At 39.2% G+C, this 21,427-nt stretch overlaps 1 protein-coding gene across 4 annotated transcripts in view; it reads right to left on the bottom strand.

Annotated features, from left to right (window-relative positions):
- MET (MET proto-oncogene, receptor tyrosine kinase) overlaps positions 1-21,427 on the bottom strand; it is a 107,174-nt gene that overhangs the window by 7,118 nt on the left and 78,629 nt on the right. For all 4 annotated transcript variants that reach the window (XM_063134045.1, XM_063134042.1, XM_063134044.1 and 1 more), the window contains 8 exons: positions 18,840-19,055; positions 14,487-14,633; positions 12,145-12,304; positions 10,856-10,996; positions 6,322-6,552; positions 4,423-4,503; positions 3,420-3,601; positions 1,911-2,020 (listed from right to left, as the gene is read on the bottom strand). In XM_063134045.1, the coding sequence (XP_062990115.1) occupies positions 1,911-2,020; positions 3,420-3,601; positions 4,423-4,503; positions 6,322-6,552; positions 10,856-10,996; positions 12,145-12,304; positions 14,487-14,633; positions 18,840-19,055 (1,268 nt within the window). The remainder of the gene's footprint in view (positions 1-1,910; positions 2,021-3,419; positions 3,602-4,422; positions 4,504-6,321; positions 6,553-10,855; positions 10,997-12,144; positions 12,305-14,486; positions 14,634-18,839; positions 19,056-21,427) is intronic.

The following is a 21,427-nucleotide window of genomic DNA, read 5'->3' as shown; positions in this document are numbered from 1 at the left end:
GGTAAAAGGCACTCCGAGCTGCTGCTGCCACTTAGGCTTCCAGAGACAATGATGGATCTAGGAGTACCCCATGGTGAACAAATCACACAGCCATCTCACCAGATGCTATTCATGGCCCAGTGTAACACGTTTCTGGTTAGCAGTTAAGTGGCATCTGACCACCCCCACCAATAAGAATGCTCATTAATTTGTTCCAAGGTACTTTGCTTCTTTGTTACTCTAGCTGTCATCTACTTGCTGTGCTGGTAACTAAAGCTGAATGGTTTGAGATGGCATGAATCTTTTCCCTTTAATGTCTTAGAACCTCATCAATGTAAATATATATATATATATATATATATATATATATATATATATGAGTAATAAACCAGGACAGTAATTCATCTGCAATTTGAATAGCTAATATAGAGCTATTTTATTGATAATACTTATGAACACTTTAAAGAAGTCTGCAACCTCGTGGTCGCCTTTTTATGCTAATGGAACTCAATCACCACATGTCTAGAGCATAAACTCTATTAATTAACGCTGTTAAGCTCATTAATTCATAATGTAGGTGATGAATCAGCATAATGATGCTGACAACTATTGTACCAATCAATCACTGCGTGAACTAAACTGTCTGGTCACCCAGACACTAATAAGGTTCTTTGCATAATGTTTGATTGGTAAAAAAAAATCTTGCATAGTAGAGCTCAGAGAAAAACTAAGGTGAAACTATGAACAACAAGTTCTGCTATCCAACCAGCTCTTTTGTTTGTTTTCATTTAATAATTCCAAAGTGTTTGTTTCAATTAGGCACTGTAGTGAAGACATATAGTTTATCACTAACTTTAAGTGACAGAATAATGAAACCAAAAAGAGCAATTGTTTACAGTAGTTTTCTAAAATCCTTTTGAATATTTTTGACAGATAAATGTCAAATATAATGGTGGCATGAAGCTCATTATTGATTTCATCTGTTAATTCATCTGTAATTATTTTGTGAGGCATTAGTTCACTATGGACTGGTTCACGCGGCTTATTTAAGCCTCAACATGCCACGGCTTGAAGATTTAAAATGGCCATTTTGAATATTCAAGCTTTGGCTTATCATGTCATCTGAACTGGGGACTGTGGGTTATGTGAGGGTTGTTTAATCCTCACATATTCCACAGTCCATAGGTTCAGATGACACAACAAGCCATAGCTTGAATAATCAAGAACTGCCTGGTACACACCATGGCTCATTGTGTCTTAAACAATCCACTATGGGCAGTGGTGATCATGCAAACCAGGCCAATGTTGCATCCAAGTGAACATTTTTTTGAAAACTGCTATGTTATATTACCCAATGAAATAAGTAAAACAAACTGCTGAGTTTTCAGAACCCAATGGCATTTCAGGAAAGAAAGAAGCCTAAAGAAAGCACCAAGAGTATGGAAAGGATGGATTTCAAACGGAAGCCTTGGGAGTTTCTCTTGAGCAGCCCATACAGTACACTTTCTTATCCAGAGAGGATACTGTCTTAAGCAGAGATATTTCAGTGGAGGAATTCTGCACAGAAAATAGCCTTAAGGCTGAATCAATGCATGCTTTCCTGGAAGGAAGCCCAACTGAATGCTGTGGGACTTGCTCCTGAGTAAATATAGATAGGATTGTGCTGCATAAGAGATATAACTCTCTGTGCAAAGCTCAGCAGTTCTGCACATGGTGATTACATCGATGGAAGGCAGACGGAGAATACTATGAACATTGCTATTGGCTCCAGAGTGGAAGGAGCTTCGATTATGGATGCAGCAGCAATGAACCAAACAGGATATATCAGAGTATAAAATACAAATAAAGCTGTGCAGTTTGGAGGGTTCTTTCTTCGAGCATTACTTTACACAGTGCTCTAAGCTACGATGGAATCAGGTTACTGTACTTACATACAATTTCTTGCTGCTAAATCTCTATGGACAAACTTTTTGCTTGCAAGGTATTTCATCCCCTTTGCCACTTGCAGGCCAAATCCAATCAAATCCTTTACTGTTGGGTTCTATAAAATATGGACAATGACATTAAATATGGATAGTTAAATTAAAACAACTTAAAAACAGAGTAATAAATGTCTACTATAAAATATAATTGATTAAATGACCCTTTAGTTTTTGCTTTCTGTGTTTTACCACCATGTTTTTGAAAACTGAGCTTTGCTTAGTAGTAGAAAACACAAATGGACAATCAATACATTAAATAATTAAGTCTATTAAAACATTTGTATGGTGAAATCATACAAAGTATACTCAGAAACAGCAATGAAGGAAATTCATATTCATAGGTACAATACTTTAGTTATATGAACAGCATTCATTAATCAGAAGTAAGTCCTCATGCATTCAATAGGACTCACTTCCAAACAAGTGTGCACATAGTTGCTCACCTAGAATGCAGTGGTCATAATCTTTCTAGGCATGAACAGATATACTAGAAAGCTGTGAGCTAAGTAAAATGCTAGCCCTATTGTACAAAAACTAAGAAGAAATGAATGGCCAGCAATGTTTAGATACACAATGAAAGAGTATTACTTGGTATAGTAACCACTATCTTCAGTTTATTGTAACTAAACTTCAACTTTGTCTTTAGATAACTACCTAGGACAGTAGTGGAAAGGAAAGTCAGGGAGATGAGAGATGTTTGGAACTGACTTTATGCCAATGAAAGCTTAAGAGTAAAAGAAACTATATTTATACAATTTGGGGCTCTTAAAACATTGCTTTTGGTTGACTGATTGTTCTGTCTAAATGACACTAACCCGCTTGGCATGTAGCGATGGTAGATTGTAGGTTCATTAACCAGGTCACAAGTGTGTGTGGGCAGCTGTCTCTTTGAATATGCAACCTCTGATTGGCCTGACCTTAGGCTGCTCTGTGATGTGCAAACCCAAGCACTATGTGTTGTTCAAGGATTAAACAACCCAAAGTTAACTTACAATTAGTTCTTAGATTAGTTTGACCAACAAATAATTCATAGTGTGTGGGTTTGCAAGCCATGTTCAGGCTAATTGGAGATTGCATATTTTAAGTGACAGCAGCATGTGACCTAGCAAATCATTAATTGTTGCTGTGAATGGGCCCTCTGAGCTGGATCCATTTACGCACATACAACTGGGTTGGCGGAAGCATACTTCCTTGTCTCCTCCTTAACACACTAGGTTTCCCAGCCCCCTGAAAAATCAACACAGAGGATCAGGGAACCCTGTTGAATGAGGTAGCTCTGGTGCAGGGGGAGAGGTTTCCCAAAAATGGGCAGTGGCACCTTCTGTGAGCTTTACTCATGGAAGTTTCCAACATTGAAAAGCGAAGGCTGATCAATCAGTTAGTGTTTTTAGAAAGACCAGTAGTCACATACATATTGCCTAACTGCACTATCATTAACTGGCCCCAGAATGTACATACGTGAGACTCATTTCTAATGAAGTTTCGAAGATCTCCATGTTTCATATAAGGAAGCACCACCAGAGGAGATCCTTCACTGGGCAAGCAAATTCCAAGTAGCGATAGGACATTGGGATGAGTGAAATCCTTCATTATGATCCCTTCTTTTAGGAATTGGGCGACTTCATCCAAGTCTGTAATCCCTGAGAAATGCAGTTGCAAAACCAAATAAAAAAATAACCATGTATCTCATTTCTAGTACATTTTAACACATTTGAAACATAATTAAATCAATGTCAAATGTTACTCTTAAAAGTGCTCCCTCCCCCAAGTCAATATAAATTAAAATAAAACTTTGTTGACACCTCCATTAAAATTGAGCCAAGGATTCTCCCTCAAGATTATATCCAGCATGTCTAGTCATAGAAGGAAAGTTACTGGGTTGCAGGACTAGGCATTCCAGATCTACAGCCAACTGAATTGGAAATGTCATCTGTATAACTCAATGAATGTTTCTCATTGCCAGAATGTACTGAATACATTCACAGCATACATTTGTAGTTCCAGAATTCTTTGTTTTTTAATTGCACCTCCCTTCATTTTTTCATAGAGTAGTAACAATAAATAGAAATGTCCCAAGTGCAACACCAGAGGAAGGTCATTACTAGTGTGTGCCAATTTGCTCCTGCTGTTTTCCAACTGTCTCACTCATAAAAAGTGAACATAAAGCAGCCCAGCAGTGTGTAAAACGATACTTCTGCATTTCTTTCCTTTAATCTTGTATTTATCAAGGGGGGGCAGGAGGAGAGGAGATGAACATTCCTCCACATGGACACGGCGAGACAAATAAGTCCTTAGAAAAGCTTTTTCTGCATGCCATACAAAGACACCCACTGAAAATAGCCTGTATTCAACTAGTACTGTTAGTAGGTGAAAGTGCAGTTCTGTACTACAGTGTGGTATAAGTTGACTCTGCTTGCTTTAAAACTGATTATGGCTTACTGTTAAAAACCATGTGACTCACTATTCAAGGACTTCACAGCACAGTGAATTTTCCTGCCGTCAGTATCCAACAAAGTTCCATGATAAACACATCCAAAGTGTCCTGCATAGAGAACAAGTAAGATTAGCCTTCTCTTATTTCTCACCATAGAGATTATGGGTTTGAAAGTTACTGTAGACTCTTATTTTCCTGCAATATATGGTTAAAACTTAGATTGGTATCTGATTCAGGACAAACAAAAGAAAGTGCATTGCACAATGCATAATTAACTTATCAAATTCACTGTCACAAGAAGTAGTGATAGAACCTGGATTAGATGGCTTTAAAAGGGGATTGGACAAATTCATGGAAGGTAGAGCTATCAATGGCTATTTAGCTAGGATAGCCAAGCCTCTGAATACTAGTTGCTGATGTCAAACAATCAGAGAGGACTCTTATTATTATTATTACTATTAGCATTTATATCCCACCTTTTTCCTCCAAGGAACCCAAGGAGGCATACATAATCCTCCTCTTCTCCATTTTATCCTCACAACAACACTATGAGGTACGTTGGGCTGAGACTGTGACTGGCCCAAAGTCACCCAGTGGGTTTCTATGGCTGAGTGGATCTCCCGACTCCTAGTCCAACACTTTAGCCACTACACCACACTGGCTCTTGCCTTAATACTCCACTTGTGGGCATCTGGATGGTCACTTTGGACAACAGGACGTTTGACTAGATTAGCCTTCCCCAACCAGATACTTTCCAGAAGTTTTGGATTTCAACTCACATCAGCCCCAGCTAGCATGACCAACTGTCAAGAATGCTGAAAGCTGTAGTCCAAAAACTTCATCAGGGCCCCAGATTGGGAAAGGCTGGACTAAATGGACCTTTGGTTCAATAAAACAGGGCTTTTGTTACATTAACCAATACTGAAAATATTTTCAATGTAACTTTCATTGGATCTCACTGGAATATATAGTTCATAGGGCTAGTTCACCAGTATTCTTATAGGCTCATTTGTTAAATCAGGCAAAAGAGAAGAAGCCAATAGAGACAAGGGGACCAAATTTATTCATAAAGGAATAAGGTAGATCAGATATAGCATGAAGGAGATCAGTTCATACAGAAATGTATGATTAGCCAATGTTCTAATGTTAATGTCCTAATCGAGCTGCCAACAATTTTCAGACAATGGTCCTAAAAGCACAGGATACCGCTCACATGCTAAAGATGAAGGGGTCTGGGCTGTGAGCAGTAGCTTGAAGGAAAATGTTCTGGGCATTCTATGTAAGCCACTCTGAGCAGTTTGTAAAAAGAACAAGGGAAGCATATACTTAACACTTCATGATGCTGATGAATAGTTAGCAAATACATTGCATGTTCTACATTCCCCATGAAGCTGGTATCCTCAGATGTGGAAAAAAAACCCAGACTGAAAATAATAATCTTCAACTCCAAACCTATACACACTCACTTGGAAATCATTTAACTTGGTGGAACTTATTTCTAAGCAAACATGTCATAAGACTGGGCAATTCAAAATCCCAAATATGGATTTTAACCAAAGTTTCCCCAGTAAAAGTTGAGTATATTTTATTTTTTTTAGATGCAACCCTCTCAAAAGTTGGACTCTCCAATACATTGCAGTAGATGTTTGCATAATGTAAGATGGCAAATTGAACTACATTGCATTGTTGCATTAATATAGGAACCCAATAATTACCCACTCAGGGTGCAATCCTATGCATGTTAATAGAAAGAAAAATGTCATACAGCTCCCAGCATGCCCAGCCACCTATGCAGGCAGGGGCTTGCTGGGCATTGTAGGACTTTTTTCTGTCTAACTATGCATAGGGTTGTGCCCTTAATTAATAAAAGTGTATGATGCATGACACTGTAGAGGTGTTGATTGGAATGAACGTTTAAATATCTACCTCTTCCTATTACTTCATTAAAATGCACTATCAGGCTATCAGCACCAATAACCACATGCTCCACTTCTTTGACCAAGTCTGGATTTAAGGCACTGATGTCAATGTGGACATTGGTCTGCAACAATGGGCTGGATAAATCAGAGTCTCCAGTAGACATAATGGGAGATAGGTCTGTGTGAGGATACTGGGCTGGTCTGCACGATCCATTCTGAGAGAAAGTTGGAAACTGATCTATAAGAAAAATAAAAATCATTGTGTCAATAGTGAATTCCACTATAGCAGAGCTAATATGACTAATTAATTTAAAATTTCTAACCCCCCTTTCTAAGTAAATTGAAATGTGCCTTACAAAATGAGTAAACATATTAAAAATGCAATAAAACCAACCCCCCAAAATAAAACAGTATCATAGAATAATCCCAAGAGCAAGTTAAAATACTAAACTTTAGAAGTAGGAAAACTACATTAAAAGTTTGGCAGAATGAAAAGGACTTAGCAGCATGCCTCAAGCTTAAAAGAGAGGAATCCAATTGCTCTCTAGGGAATGGGGGGTTCCATCATCTGGGTGTCACAATGGAATATGAGCCAGGCCTGAGCTCCAGAATCTGTTCTGAATACTGGGACTCAAATTTGGAATGCCAAATCTAATAATAAAGATTAACAAGAAGTTCTCCCAGGTCAAAGGATATGATTTGCAAAAAGGCCAGGACATCTCTCTCTGGAAATGAACCATTATATATTTTCTCCTTTATTTACTGGGAGATCAACGCTGACCCTGTTCAGACGACATGCTAAGCCACAGAGGTTAAGCATTTTGAGCTAAACATTATGGCTTAGTGTGTTGTCTGAACAGGCCCGCTGGTTTTTTTTTAATTATTTCAGAACTTTTATATATGTATTTTTTAAACTCCACTGCCTTGTAAAGCTATTATCTTCCTAAGACTCACCAAAGCTATCTTACTCTGAAGGAAGTGAATGGCAAAGCTCCACTTGAATTTCCCAGAGTCCTCCTAATTCAAACCAAGCTAAAATTATATCTGCAGTTATCCGTACTTCTAATATCCTTATGGGAGTGTAAAACTGGGAAATGACACATTAGTGAAAAGGAGGAAATAGCAGACTATGGCTTCTTGTCAGATTATAATTTGGAGGGCAATCAGAGATCTGTGACTATATTTATCCAGTGGTAAATATTCAACTAGGAAAATGGCTTGAGTGATTCATTTCCTGTAGTTTTAAAACACAGTTAAGTATTGCAGATGAAACATTTGCCCATAAATCTTTAAAATACATTAAATTGTATTTCACTTTGCATTGCATTTTAAATGACTGATAGGACATTAATCTTCATAGATTTTTTTCCTTAATTTTTAGTCTGTAAAATGTATTTCAAGCCACCACAGATGTAAGAGAAGGGAATGGCACACTAAAAGCTAGTGAACACTACTCAGCAGGACTGGATTATAAGGGAGACACTGCAGTTCAGAGTCCTCTGTATACAAGGAAGCCCTGCTATTAATTCTGGGAGATGACACTTGGCAAGTTCATGTGTCTCTTTCCCCCTCATAGCAGAAGAAGCCTCAGGTAGGTATCCGAGGGTGGTCTATTCATCTCTATGAACAAGCTTATTTGGATACTATGTTTTTGCAGACACAATGTACCATGCGCACTGCTAATATAAAAGTCTGGTTTACCGAAACATTTGAAATTGCACAACATATTTTGGCCGTGAACTAGCCAAACATGAAAGCCCCAGTGATTTCAATGGGAACATTGAGCATGTGCTTAAATCTCTCTCATTTTAATTAACAAGGCTTAAAAAATCTCAATTTGCTTGGATTGTGCCCATTTAATTGTATTGGTCCTTCAGCAAAGCAGACTTCTCTGTTACCAATTTACACAACACTTGAACCTGCACCTGCAAAATACAATGTAAAAATTGGTCTAGTCATAGACCACAAAATCCATTATATTGTAGCCCAACAACAAACCATTAACTCTGGATTGTTTAACCTCTAAACAACCCAGAGTGTCTGGATTCAGACATTATAACAACCTACAAACGGGATGATTGTAGGTTTTCAATCGTCCCATTTGTAGGTTGTTAACTGAAAGTGGAAGCAATGAGTGCAGCAGAGGCAGTGTGCTCAGTTGCTCCCCTGCTTGTCCTCAATAACCCATGGGCTGTCGTGATGTGTGAACTGGTTCAATATTTTACACCTCATCTCACCAGCAATGTTTCCTACAACACAGGAAGGTAAGTGTCCCAACATTATCGTATGTGGATTACAGTACTCAAACCCAGGCCTCGGAAGAGCTAACAACTAAACATACTAATGGCGCACAGACTAGGATGTTATCTGACTACATGCTCTCTACCTATTAAACTTTTTCCTTTTAACTGTTTCACAAGTCAGTTATAAACTGACTTCAATTAAAATTGAAAAAATTACACTGCCACAATAACTGATGACATGAAAAATAATACTTTGCTAATTAAATAACCTAGACAAATAATTTATTTGAAAAATGCCTTGCATCACAAGGACAACAGAGGAATTCTATGTATGTTTAATCAGAAACAAGTCTCACTGTGTTCAGAGTGCCTTCTAGGTAAATAAGTGATTCTGTAACAATGTCTTCAGAACTCTGAACAGTTATAGGGCATAGTTCAAATGGATTTCTACACTGCTTTACACTCACATAAATGTAGTTAACTTCACTCATTGCCTTCTATGGCTGATGACTGCAAGTTTTGGTGTGTCCTTGGTACGTGACTATTGTGTAAACATAAAATACTATATGAGATATAAAGTTGCTTAGCCCCTTAAGTTCAAAACAAAGCATGATCTCTGACTCATGCATCACTGGTTATTATAAAAGCAGGATGTAGATTGTCATAGTTCAGAGGAAGGGCACTGACACCTTTTACTACTGGTTGCAGTGTACCTGAATGAATGCACAGTTACAGGCAATGATGCATAAATACTGTAGTCTCAAGAACACATTTTGACTTTTAAATCTCTGGTAGATTCTCAGTTTAGGGCAGATACTTTTTTAGTTGGTGAAGACAGTTAATTTAGTGATCTTTGAGAGTAAATTCAGATGAGAAATGTTGTGTGTAAAAGCACTCAATAGCTTTCAGACGTGTAATTGCACTGTACACACGAGCTTTATTAAGTTTTTTTTACATGGGGTAGGTAAAAAATTGCAGGAAACAAACATTTATGAAGCAGCTCTTGGAACCCCTTTGTATTGCTTTCAGGCTTTTGAGAATGTGTAGCGCTGCTGGTGTGAATTAGCAGGCTGACACAGCTCCTGCAATCTGTGTGATCACAGCAGCTTAGACGTGGGCTGCTGTGATTTCACAAATTGCAGCGGCTGCATTTCCAACCCTTCTGCCAGACTGCAGATGGTCATGCAAGGGTCATGAGCCCACCAGCGGCCCCATGCATCATGCGGGAGGCCACTGGTTGTATGAACTGGTCCGGACACACTCTTTCCATAAACCTTCTCTTTAGGAGAGGGTCCTACAGGCCTGCAAGAGTGAAATGAACCAGAATATACTTTATCCTTTATTTACTGGGAAATCAACACTGTTTTTTAAAAATTATTTCAGTCCTTTTATATATGGATTGCACCAGATGCATTGACAAGAGAGCAGCAGGAAAAAATGAGCTTAGGATGGGTCAGGCAAGGCTTAGTTGAAGAAGGAGGTCATGGATGATGGACCTGAAAAGGAGAGGGGGGAAGCTGCTCAAGGCATATATAGCAGCATGACTAAAAGTACAGAAACAACAATGGATGGTAGTTATACTAAGGCAATAACAGGAGATCAGCTAAAGCAGAGTAGGGGGGAAAGGAAGAGGTATAAGGGAAAATGAGGGAGGAGACAGAGAGCACAGGTTATGCTCACCACAGGAATGCCAGTGACCACCTCCAAGGCAAATCCATTTTCATCCTTCACCCCAACCAGATGTGATGCTTAAAATGGCTTGCTGCACAGACTGGTGCCATGTCATATAGAGTTTCTATGCTCTGGCTTATTATGCACTAGTAATATGAACTGGGCTATGGAGTCAACCTGCGTGTTGTTAGGAATCGACTAGGTGGTAAGCGGTTCTAAAATGTTACAGCCACATTACAGAAAATGTGCAAAAGGAATGCTGTCATGGGCAGCATTCTCATGGCAACTGTAATGCTTTGGCTCACCATCAGCTCTACCAGAACCTTGAAACTGACTGAGTCAGTACAGGGGCCTAAGGGGAGGAGTACCCTCATTGCCATAATGGTGGAGCATAATGGATAGGACTTCCGGTTTTATAATGGACTCAAGATGTAACCATTTTGAGAAAAGTGTAAGAGAAATCAAATTAGTTTAATACAACATAAGAGCAGTATCTTATTATAACTTCTCCAATACCTTTAACAGGCTGTAATCTATATCACATTGCCAAGTATATAAGGTAAGTAAAACTAACGGCTGCTTAAAATATGGCAACCCTTCTGTTTTTACGAATCAGAAAAACAATACCTTCTAGAAAAGTTGATCTGTAGTCTACAGATTCACTTGACACCATTTCTGTTGTAGGGCTCACACTCCTTGCACTGACAAGCCTGTCCAAGTGAGGAGTGTGCACTCTTCCATCATAGCGAACAATCTCTCGGCCTAAATCTTAACATGAAAAAAAGCAAAAAGAGTGCCAGTTTTAAAATTAAGAGATTTATTTTTCTCTTGTTCAAAGAGTTGGGAGTAGCAGAGTGAGTTTTACAATGGATCTGTACAAACTTGCATTGTCTTAGAAGACTCATTTGTCCAAAGTAGTCCTAAGTTGGGGCAAGCAGCTAATGTTCTGCAGGTATGATACTGCAAAATCTATTTCTCTTCCTCCATATAGCAAAAGAGAAATATATTTTGTTGGTTTGCTGTCAGCCAGATACTGGGAAATTGCTACTGGCTAAATCTGCATATTATTCCAGAGTGCAGCATGATATTCCATGTAATTGATGTGAAGGTAATTCTGTAGCAGGGCAGGTAGCCTTGCTGCACTGGGGGAGAGATGGCCATGCTTCAGGAGGAGAGCAGCCAAGCTGATCAAAGACTTCTCAGGTTTGACAACTATGTATTTAGCCACACAAGAAATCATCATGCAGAAAAGACTCCATAATCCCAACCAAACTGCTTACATTTATAATCACCCTTGGCTTAGACTAGAGGAAAGGCATGTGCCAGCTATGGCTTCCAGCTAATGGCTTCCAAGCTCTTCACTGTTTAAAGTGAACTTCGAATGCCACCTTTTTAAAAAATAAATAAATCTATTGGTAGTAAATAATGCACCTTTACTGCCCTTAAGAATGGAGTGCCTTCCCCAAAATACCTATGGAGTGCTAGCTTTTCCTCTCTCTTCCTTCCAATCCCTCTTCAACACTTCTGCTAGATGCCGCAGCTTGACTTCCTAGTCTTTAATACCAAATGAGAACAAGTGTGGTTTAGTGGTTAGTGTTGTACTGGGACTTGGGAGAACCAGTTCGTAGTCCTCACTTGGCCATGAAGCTCACTGGGTGACTTGTGGGGATAAAATGGGGAGGAGGAAGAGGAGGACTATGTAAGCCACTTCAGTTTCCTCACAAGGGGGAAAAGGGGGGATATAAATATAAAAAATAAATTAACTGTAACAATAAGTAAACATCTGGATTTGCATGCATTCATCCCTTGCTACCCTTGCTCCTTCATCATGCTTTTTCTTCCTGTATAAGCTTCTTGGGGTCTAGAATTGTCTTTTTGCTGAATAAAAGTGTAGTATGAAAGATAATGACCACCACCTTTGATTTGCTTTCTCTTTTTTCTCCACAGGAAAAGTCCAAACAGCAACAATGAGAGAAAAATCGTCACTGACACAACTCCTGCAATAAGTCCTGTGTAATTCTGTTCAGGTTGAATCATTACTTTCCCAATAACTGTAGATGAAACTTCTTTCTTCCACTGAAAGAAAGGGGAAAACACAAAAACTTACTCTCTCTCTCTCTCACACACATTAAGAAAAAGTAATTGTCCACATAAACATGCCATTCATGCTTATAAGTCCTTTTCCTTGCCTTTTCCTATTTTTTTCTTAGTCTTGTTTCCATGGGCATAGGATGGCACTGATCCCACCCACCCAAGGTTGTAAACACTGTTACAACCTCCATGACAGTGGGTGGGTGAGTGAAATCTGATTAGAGATGCCACACCCCTTCCAGCAGCCACAGAAAGCTCAGGAGCAGCTCCTCTGAGGTGGAAGGAAGAAAGGTGGCATGACGATGGTAGAGAGGGGAAAGGAGGCCCATCGAGCTGAAAATGATTCTTAATGTGGAACAGGAGATGGAAATGCTTTTGTCATTCCATCGTCCATGCCTGGCTCTTGCCAACAAGGCTTTGGGGTGGCAGAGAGCTTCGAACCTGGAGCCCTCTGTCTAAAGAGCATCAACCCTCTATTATGATAGCAGGAATTCTAGTTTACAGGTACACTTTTGTAATATTGTCCCATCTATTTTTACTAATATTTTGTTCTGGTTGTGTAAGTAATTACCAAGCACTTGGTGTAATGTCAGCATCCCATTGTTAAAGAAAAACTAATCCCGAGTTGTTTCATCAGGAAATCTAGCATTGTCCATCTTTCTAGAGATCTTCAAATATCTAGTATTATTATTATTATCATTATTCTCGCTCATGGCGGTTTTCTAGATGCACGTGACGGGCATTGCCAAGTCATGCTGTCTTTTATAGATTCAGGAATTTCCTGAGAATTGAGCATGTTTTAAGTATGACTGCTTTCTGGATGTTAGCGTGGATGTATTTCGGTAGGCCCAGTTCCTGAAGGTTTTCTGTATAGTTTTTTGATGTGATGCTAGGGACTGTTGTGACTAATGCAATAATTGTGATACTTTCCTGTTGCCATAGTTCTATTATTATTATTATTATTATTATTATTATTATTATTATTACTATTATTATCATCATCATCATCATTATCATCATTTATAGACCACCCCATAGCTGAAGCTTTCTGGGTGGTTTACAAATATCTAGGGCTCTATAATGGTGTCTTTTCCAGTTTTGTTTTTTGTTTATTGACTTTAAGTAAGAACTTTAGAACAAGCAACACTGATCAACAAGGGAAACCAAAGTATTTTATGTCACATGGCAGTATCTCAATCAGTAGGAATGGACTTGGCAGTCCTTATTCAGCCTACTCTGGTATTCAATTCACAACATTTTTATAAAGAATAGATTTTCACATCAGATATTTTATGTTTTCCATTCTTGCTGGGTGCATAAACAATTTGTAGGTAAGCAGAAATGCAACAAGAGTATAGTAAATAAAAACTAACTCCTCTTATTCTTGCAATACTGCATGCAAATTGACTCCCTTGATTTCTGAGAAATGCAGCAAGAAGATGTCCTGTGCGAACATGCCAATATCTGAATCCTTTGAACATGCTGTAAGAATATTATGTAACAAAGGGATAGATTTTGAATTCCTCTAGAATATATAATTTTCTATAGTGATATAAGATATTATAGGACAACAACAAAATGCTGTGGCATTTAAATTGAATGCTGTTTGTTGCTGCTGCAAAGGACGTATCAATGTTTGGATTTATCTTATCTATGTGATGACATCACAGCAGCCTATATTATATGTGTTCAAATGTTAATCATGTTCTTTAAAATACTGCACTTAGCCTTTCTGGTATAGGAAAGGCCACAACCCAGAAGACAAACCCAGATGTTAATCCCATAGCACCCAATAGATCATCTTTTGTATGAGTAATGTGTTTACAGATATAAATGATTTTCCAGATATAAATGATCTCCCCAAAGCTGTTATTAATTCCACTGGGGCAAGAAAAAATAGGCATTCCCCCCAAAAAGTGGAGGGAGAGCAAAGGGACATAGAAGGGCCTGGTTAATATGGAAGGATCTGTGATGAAAAGGCTTAGGTCACTCCACCATCACACTGCTGCAGATGCTGCCACCAGATAAACATATAAATTGGAGCCAGGATGAAACACAGTGCATGAACACACAAAACAGGACTGGAGCTTCAACTCTGCAAGTACTGTAAATACAGGAATGACATTTCAAATTCATGAAGTATATCATGCCAAGGTAGATATCCTACCACTATATTTAGTTCATGGTTGGATTTCAGCAGCTCTTTAGGAATGGTACATGAAACAGACTGCAACTTTAAGGTGATATTCTCACAGCTCTTGTTTCCAACTTTTAGCACTTCACCTTTAACAGCTTCTGAGTCAATGTTATTTCCCTAGAAAAAGACACAAAAATAATTAGAAAACAGGACAAAATTACAACAAAGACAATAAGGACACTTTACCAGTCTAGGTTCATTTTTCTTTGCTTAGCTTGTTTATTGGAGAAACAGGCTAAAACAAATTACAGAATGAGCATTGGAATATATTAGCTCTTTCCCCAGTCAGAGAAATGCATTGAATTTCTGAATGGCTATTAAAATGCATTAAACCAAGGGTGATTGGTTGCTTAAACACTGGGTTTCTTTTTCTCTTCTGCTTTCATATAGCATGGTGCCAACATCCTCCTTGACTGAAATAATGTATGCCAAGTATTATCAAAATGAAGAGAGATGGAATGAGTGGGGGCCCATGTATATCTGTGACTGATAGTGGGGCTTACACATATCATAATTCAGTCTCTCACAGACATCTCAATGGATTCCTGTTGGAACTCTGCTACTTGGTTCTATGACATGGCAGGCAGCAAAGCCTGCAGGCTATTTCGCATGATCCAAGTTATCAGTGCATTCCTATTTTTGTTGTTTATTCGTTCAGTCGTCTCCGACTCTTCGTGACTTCATGGACCAGCCCACGCCAGAGCTTTCTGTCGGCTGTCGCCACCCCCAGCTTCCCCAAGGTCAAGTCTGTCACCTCCAGAATATCATCCATCCATCTTGCCCTTGGTCGGCCCCTCTTCCTTTTGCCTTCCACTTTCCCTAGCATCAGCCTCTTCTCCAGGGTATCCTGTCTTCTCATTATAGCCATTTGCAAATTCAATTTTTTACATAGATAAGGTAGAAATAATGGGTTGAGGGTCAATTCAACCAGATAGAGGCTACACTGATATGTTGCAATGGGCACTTGGAAGGGCCATACTTTTCTGATTGGCCATTTGAAGACAAGTGTGCAAGCAACCCATCACCCTTGGTTTATTGCAGGGATGCACAGCGTTTTTGGCTCTAAAGGCCATATCTGCAGTGGTTGTCTAGGGCCAGACTGCCGGGCAGAGGTCCAGGGCCCTGCAGCATTGAGGGCCCTCAAATGCAGCCTCTCACCCTGCCCCCATGTGACCCAGCTCTCCACCCCACCTGGCTTTTATCTTACTCTTCTCCCCACCACTCTGCTTGCTGTCCTGCAGAAAAGTAATTAGGCAAATTGTCAGGAAATCAGCATGATGTTGGGGGGTGGGAGGAATTCAGCAGCAGGGGATCTGGGGGCTGCACTTTAATCCTTGGGGAGGGGGGATATGTGGCCTACAAGCCATGTATCCCTGGTTTACTACATTTCAATGTCCATTCTCTGCTATTTGTTTTTGTATGTCATTTCATTATGTTGTTCCTGTAACCTGGAGCTGGCACAGTGAGTGTAACAATTAGAAACATAAATTTAAGTTTTACCCTCAGTTATTGTATGCAGCTCACACGGGGGCTTAAAGTGTGCACTGGTGGGAGGCCATGCATGCTGCCATCCCCACCCCCATCCCATGTTGAATCAGCAAGGTCTGAAAAGGAGTTCCACTTGTGATCACAGACCTTGTTCATTCAACACAACAATGTCTGAACTGAGGGAGATGGGGCCAGTGTGCCAGACACTTCCCAGTACATACTTTTAAGCCTTCACACGTTCTCTTGAACACCTGAACAGAGTTATGGATTTCTGTAAAATGCTAAATATGCAACACGTATTTTTTTGTTTCTGGTTATTCTGTTTAAATGAAGCATTATTGGTTTCTATTTATATAAACAGGCATTCTGCCATCTGCAATTTTCTGGGACACTTAAACATGTATTATCTCGGTTTGGAAGGTACGACCTACACATGGGCAGAAAAGCTGAAAGACAGAACATTATGTACTCTTTCTTTGAGAAAAAAATGACTAAAAGAAACACAATAGAGGTTTGTTCTTTCTTAGTGCCCAAGGCATCTCCACATTGTTACTAGTTTGATTACCATTTATAAAACTGAACTAAAACGTTATTCAAGGAAACTAAAATTGACCTCATGTTTCAGATTGAAGCACATTTGTACTGTTTGAACACTCTATAATTCTTTATATCATTGCCTCGTTCCTTAAATAAAAGAATAAAAAGTGTTCCCCCCGCCCCTGTAAACCCAAGGACTCCAGAACTTGACAGACAAATCCACTGATTGGATGGAGCTCCTCTCTATACATAAGTCCTTTCATGTTTCAATACCTTTTATTACCTTAGCTGCCCTGGCAGTTTTATTGATGGGAGGAATACAAGATGGTTTGGAAGCTTCAATTGGTGCAAAATGTGGTGGCCCAGATGGTTTGGCCCCAGGTTTCCTGAAGGATTCAGAAAACCTTGTCCTATGAACCTGCCTCTGTGTTAAGATCAACTTTGGAGAACCAGCTCGTTTGCCCACCTGGTTGGCAGGTACAAGTGACAAGGCCTTCTTGGTGGTGTCCCCCCATTATGGAACTTCTTTTCAACTGAATATTGTTTGATCCCTACAATAACAGGCTTCTGATGAGTCTTGAAACTCATTTGTTTTGGATGGGCTTCTCTTTAGAGTTTTAGCGGTTGTGTATTTTTGTGAAATTGCTTAGCTACTTAACTTGTTTTTTGAAAATATCATGAGATGTCTTTGGCCTATGTTTTTTAAGATTCTGCTTTCTAATTGTTTGACATTTTTAATGTTTTTTATATTTTTGGTTATAAGTTGCCTTGTGTGGACTATGCCTTACAAGGCGGCTTAAAAGTATTTAAAATAAATGAAATGGCTGCATAAATATGTGTTGTTTTTCTTAAGTGCTATTATTATAAAGAACCTTGTTGTCTTTTGAGCTAGATAAAAATAATCTTTTGGTTTATATATATTCATTTGCTGGAAGCACAATGTGCCACATTGGATTAGTTTTTACTGAAAAACCAAGTGATAAAGGCTCTTTCGTTCTTCTGAAACTAATTAAGAAAGTAGATAAAAGAATTTTGGTTCGGCAAGAACTGTTTGTTCACTGAACCAACTGGCCATTTAATTTCATGCTGTGCTTGCTTAATTACTGGACAACAAAATATGATCAAGAGGCATGTAAACTTGCTTCTGTTTTTGTGTGCACATAATCTCACAGTGCTGCCAACCCGGCCCACAGTGACCTTTTGACTGAAGGAACACAAGTTCTCAAAAGCTGTCCAATAGTTTATGAGTGCCTCTCAATTTGAGTTTAACTTGTGGGGGAGAATGCTGAATAATCATCCTAGTTTACCCTATGATGTACTTCTCATTTTAAATGGGAGCTACTCGGTGATCTTATTTAAACATACAGCCAACTGAGGTATAAGGGCTTAGTGTAGAATACATACATACTGACAATTTACAGTCCAGTCCTAGTAGAGGCTGGTGGCTCCAGTTTCAAAGGGGCTGTGAATCTATTCTGGGTTTCAGGCAAAATCAGCTAGAACTCAAAAGGAGCTACACAAGGTGCTGAACCCTATCCCCAAAATGGGTTCAGAACCTTGGAAAGCTCCTTTAGAGTTCTGGCTGGTTCTGCCTGAAATCCAGAATGGATTCACTGCCTGACTAAAATTGGAGCCACCAATCTCCCTTGGATTCTGTATTAGCTCACCTAATAGAGATGACTAAGGCCTTAGCAAGACCTACCTGTTATTGCGCGACGGAGGGATGACGCTCTCACAATGTTTTTATTACGAGACACACACACCCTCTGTTTACACGCGGAAAGAGAGGAAGTCACGCCTGCCATTTTGCACATTTCGTGTGCAAAAGGTAAGGTTTTTTTAATTTTCCCAAACTGTGACACCTGCACACACGTTCCGAAAACAGGCCTAAAGTGTAGGGCGAGATCCTGGGGCAAGGGAGGGATCATCTTTCCCTGATCCTGGGATCCCCTGTGCATCATGTGAACGCACAGGGACGATCCCGAGGATTGCCCCGGGATTTCACCCCATCTAGCTATGGCCTAAGGGATGGGAGCAGGGGTATAGACTCCTTTTTAAAAAGTATATGCAGCCACTTTTATTGCTCAATTTCCATTGAATAAGTGAAAAGAAGTGGTGTTAAAGCATATACTTACAGCCACAGAGAATAACTATTCACATGAACATAGACCAAAGTGAATGGATCGCTGAACAGGGAAGGAGGGAAGGTTATTCCCGACAAATTTCATGTTTCCAAAATGCCCAGGTTGTTGTTGGTGGAAACTAATCTGTGCCATTTAAAACTGCATAACATCTTACCTTTATCACTATATTTTGCTTTCCATTGGAAATCAGCACTGGTTTTTCAGAAATTGTAAAGTCAGGGTCATTCACATAATCAAAGTTAAAACGAGATGAGGTAACACCATCAAAAATGAAAAAAACTTTTGTCGCCAAAGGCAGTGTCAGGTTATAGAAATTCAGTGAGGGAGTTGTACAGCAAATTATCTCAGAATTTGACCGATGGTTACAGGCCTGTAAAAAGAAAAGGAAACCAAGTAAGTACAAGAATGTTTGAGTATCATAAATGAACTTGTAACGTTTTATATGAAAGGTTGCTTGTGGACTTTTGCTATATTCTCCTCTTGCTATATTGTGCTTTAAAATTTTTTTGCCATTATAGTTTGATATTTTCCTTTCAACAGGATAGCAATATAGATTATCCATTATAAAATGTTGCACTCCTTAAAAAGAAATGAATGAAATTCAACTCTTGGGCATGCTTTTCCTTACCTACCTGGAACAATATCAACGTTACATAAACCCATTTTAACCAAGATATATTAGAAGCATTGCTGTATGTAAGCAAGAATCTGGGTGTGGGTCTTGGAGAGACACCCCCAACTTCAAATATTGTTTTCTATTTTTATGTCTAATTGAGTACACAGTGTCCAGTACTCCCTACATCTTGTGGAATGCTGTTTATGCTAAAAAATAATACGTGGAGGTTATAAATTCTGTTCCTGCTTACTTCTGAAGATTTGTTTATACATCAACCCATTGGCCACACTGGCTGGTGATGTTGTGAGTTGTCACCAACATATCTGGAAGGCACCCAGTTTGGGAAAGCTGTCTTACATAGAGTTCCATGGAAATGAATGAGACACTTTGTTCCTGCACTCATAGGAAATTGCTCAACTATCTGAGGCTGCAAAGTACTGAGAGGGTACTTCTTTCACTTTTTTTTTAATTAAATACAGCTGAAAGGATAGTGGTGCGCTAATTAGATCAGGTGAAGTGGCATTACATTATTACATTTATATTCTGCCTGGTGGTTTAACCCTTTTTGCCCTCATGCAGACACATCAAGCTACTGTTTGCAACCTGTGTGAGAGTTATTTACATCAGGAAAATAGAGGGAAAGGGTTAAATGCCTTCATATTCTTCACCACTTCATCTAATAGGATTAGCAGCTACTCCTACAGTTACTAAGAACAAAAAACATTTAAGTTAAAAATAAAAAATAAGTCAAGAGATCAGCCATGGATCTACCAGTATGTGTAGCTTGTATCACATAAATTCTGAATAAAGAAGCCTCCTCCCTGTCATCTTTATCAAAACCCATTGGTACACAAAAATTCCCTAAAATTAATTTGAGGTTGTTGGTTCATATACCCATGCAAAATTCTGCTCTACTTGTACATTTTTTCATCTGAGAGAACAGTATGAATAGTACATAGCAGAGGACTGTGGTATTTTATTCAACTGGAACAACAAGAGAAATAGACCAGCAATGGAATTTAGTTAAGACAATGGGAGAAAAATATTCTCAACTACTGCCAAAAACTCTATGGGGCACCTCAACCTCAAAACTGGCAGAGATTTGGAATGTTTTTTCTAGTGAACTGCTTAAATTATTGTAAAATTACTGAAACCTACATTAAGAAAATGTAGTGGGGGAAAACACAGAAAGACCTTATTTCTGCTCAGTGCCTGGATAGCTGAAGAGAACCATTATATCTTATGCCAGAAATTCTAAATCTCATGTTCTCTGTCAATAATTTTCAGTCCAAAATAAACCACATAATTTATGCAACATAGTTTATTTTACACAAATGTAAAGGCCAATTTACACATGTGATCAGCTGTTCGCATACTGTGCAGAGGCATTCGGTAACAACATTGTGTTTTAGGTACTTCAAAACACATCCGTGTGGAGGCTGTTCCATATGGAAACCAGTTTGTGTGAAGCAGCTTTGCATGTGATTCCATCATTTTTTTTTTTGCCATCTGTAGCACAAACTCATTTTCTTGCAGTTTGCAAACTACCACAGCTCTGGTTTCAATCTGTTGAAATGAATATAGTGCAAGTTCTGAGGATGCCCAATTAAAACCTTCACAATTCTGAAGTGAGGGGGGGGAGTAAGCAGTGAGTTCAAATGCTGACAGTTAAGAGTGTCAGGTAGCATCTGATGGGGGGGGGCGGGAGGCTGCCTCTCTAAAGACCCTTGTCGAAGTAGCTGTGAGGAGGAAAAGCATTCTAAACAGCACTTTACCATACAACACACAGGTGATGGGGATAGGCTTAGGACAGCAGCCATGTTACGAAGCAGAAACCAAATTTCCCCTGCACAATGTTTTCTTTTGCAAGCTTCAACTCATCTAAATGCTTCAACTGATCTAGCTCAGCCCTCACCAGCACCAGAATCAGTGGGTGAAAATGGCAGGAAGCAGATTTTGGCTAAATATTAGGACGAATTTATTAATCGAATGAGGTATTTGATGGGCTGTCTCTGGAAGGTAGTGGGCTCTTCTTCGCTGGACATCTGTTGGGGTGTGTGTGTGCTGTGGTTGCATCTTGCATTGCAGAACATCCATTGACCTTCCAAAGTCCCTTACAACTCATT

This window comes from Elgaria multicarinata, chromosome 9 (genome assembly GCF_023053635.1).
Source record: "Elgaria multicarinata webbii isolate HBS135686 ecotype San Diego chromosome 9, rElgMul1.1.pri, whole genome shotgun sequence".
NCBI classification, from domain to species: Eukaryota; Metazoa; Chordata; class Lepidosauria; order Squamata; family Anguidae; genus Elgaria; species Elgaria multicarinata.
This window is presented reverse-complemented; position numbering and strand designations above follow the sequence as displayed.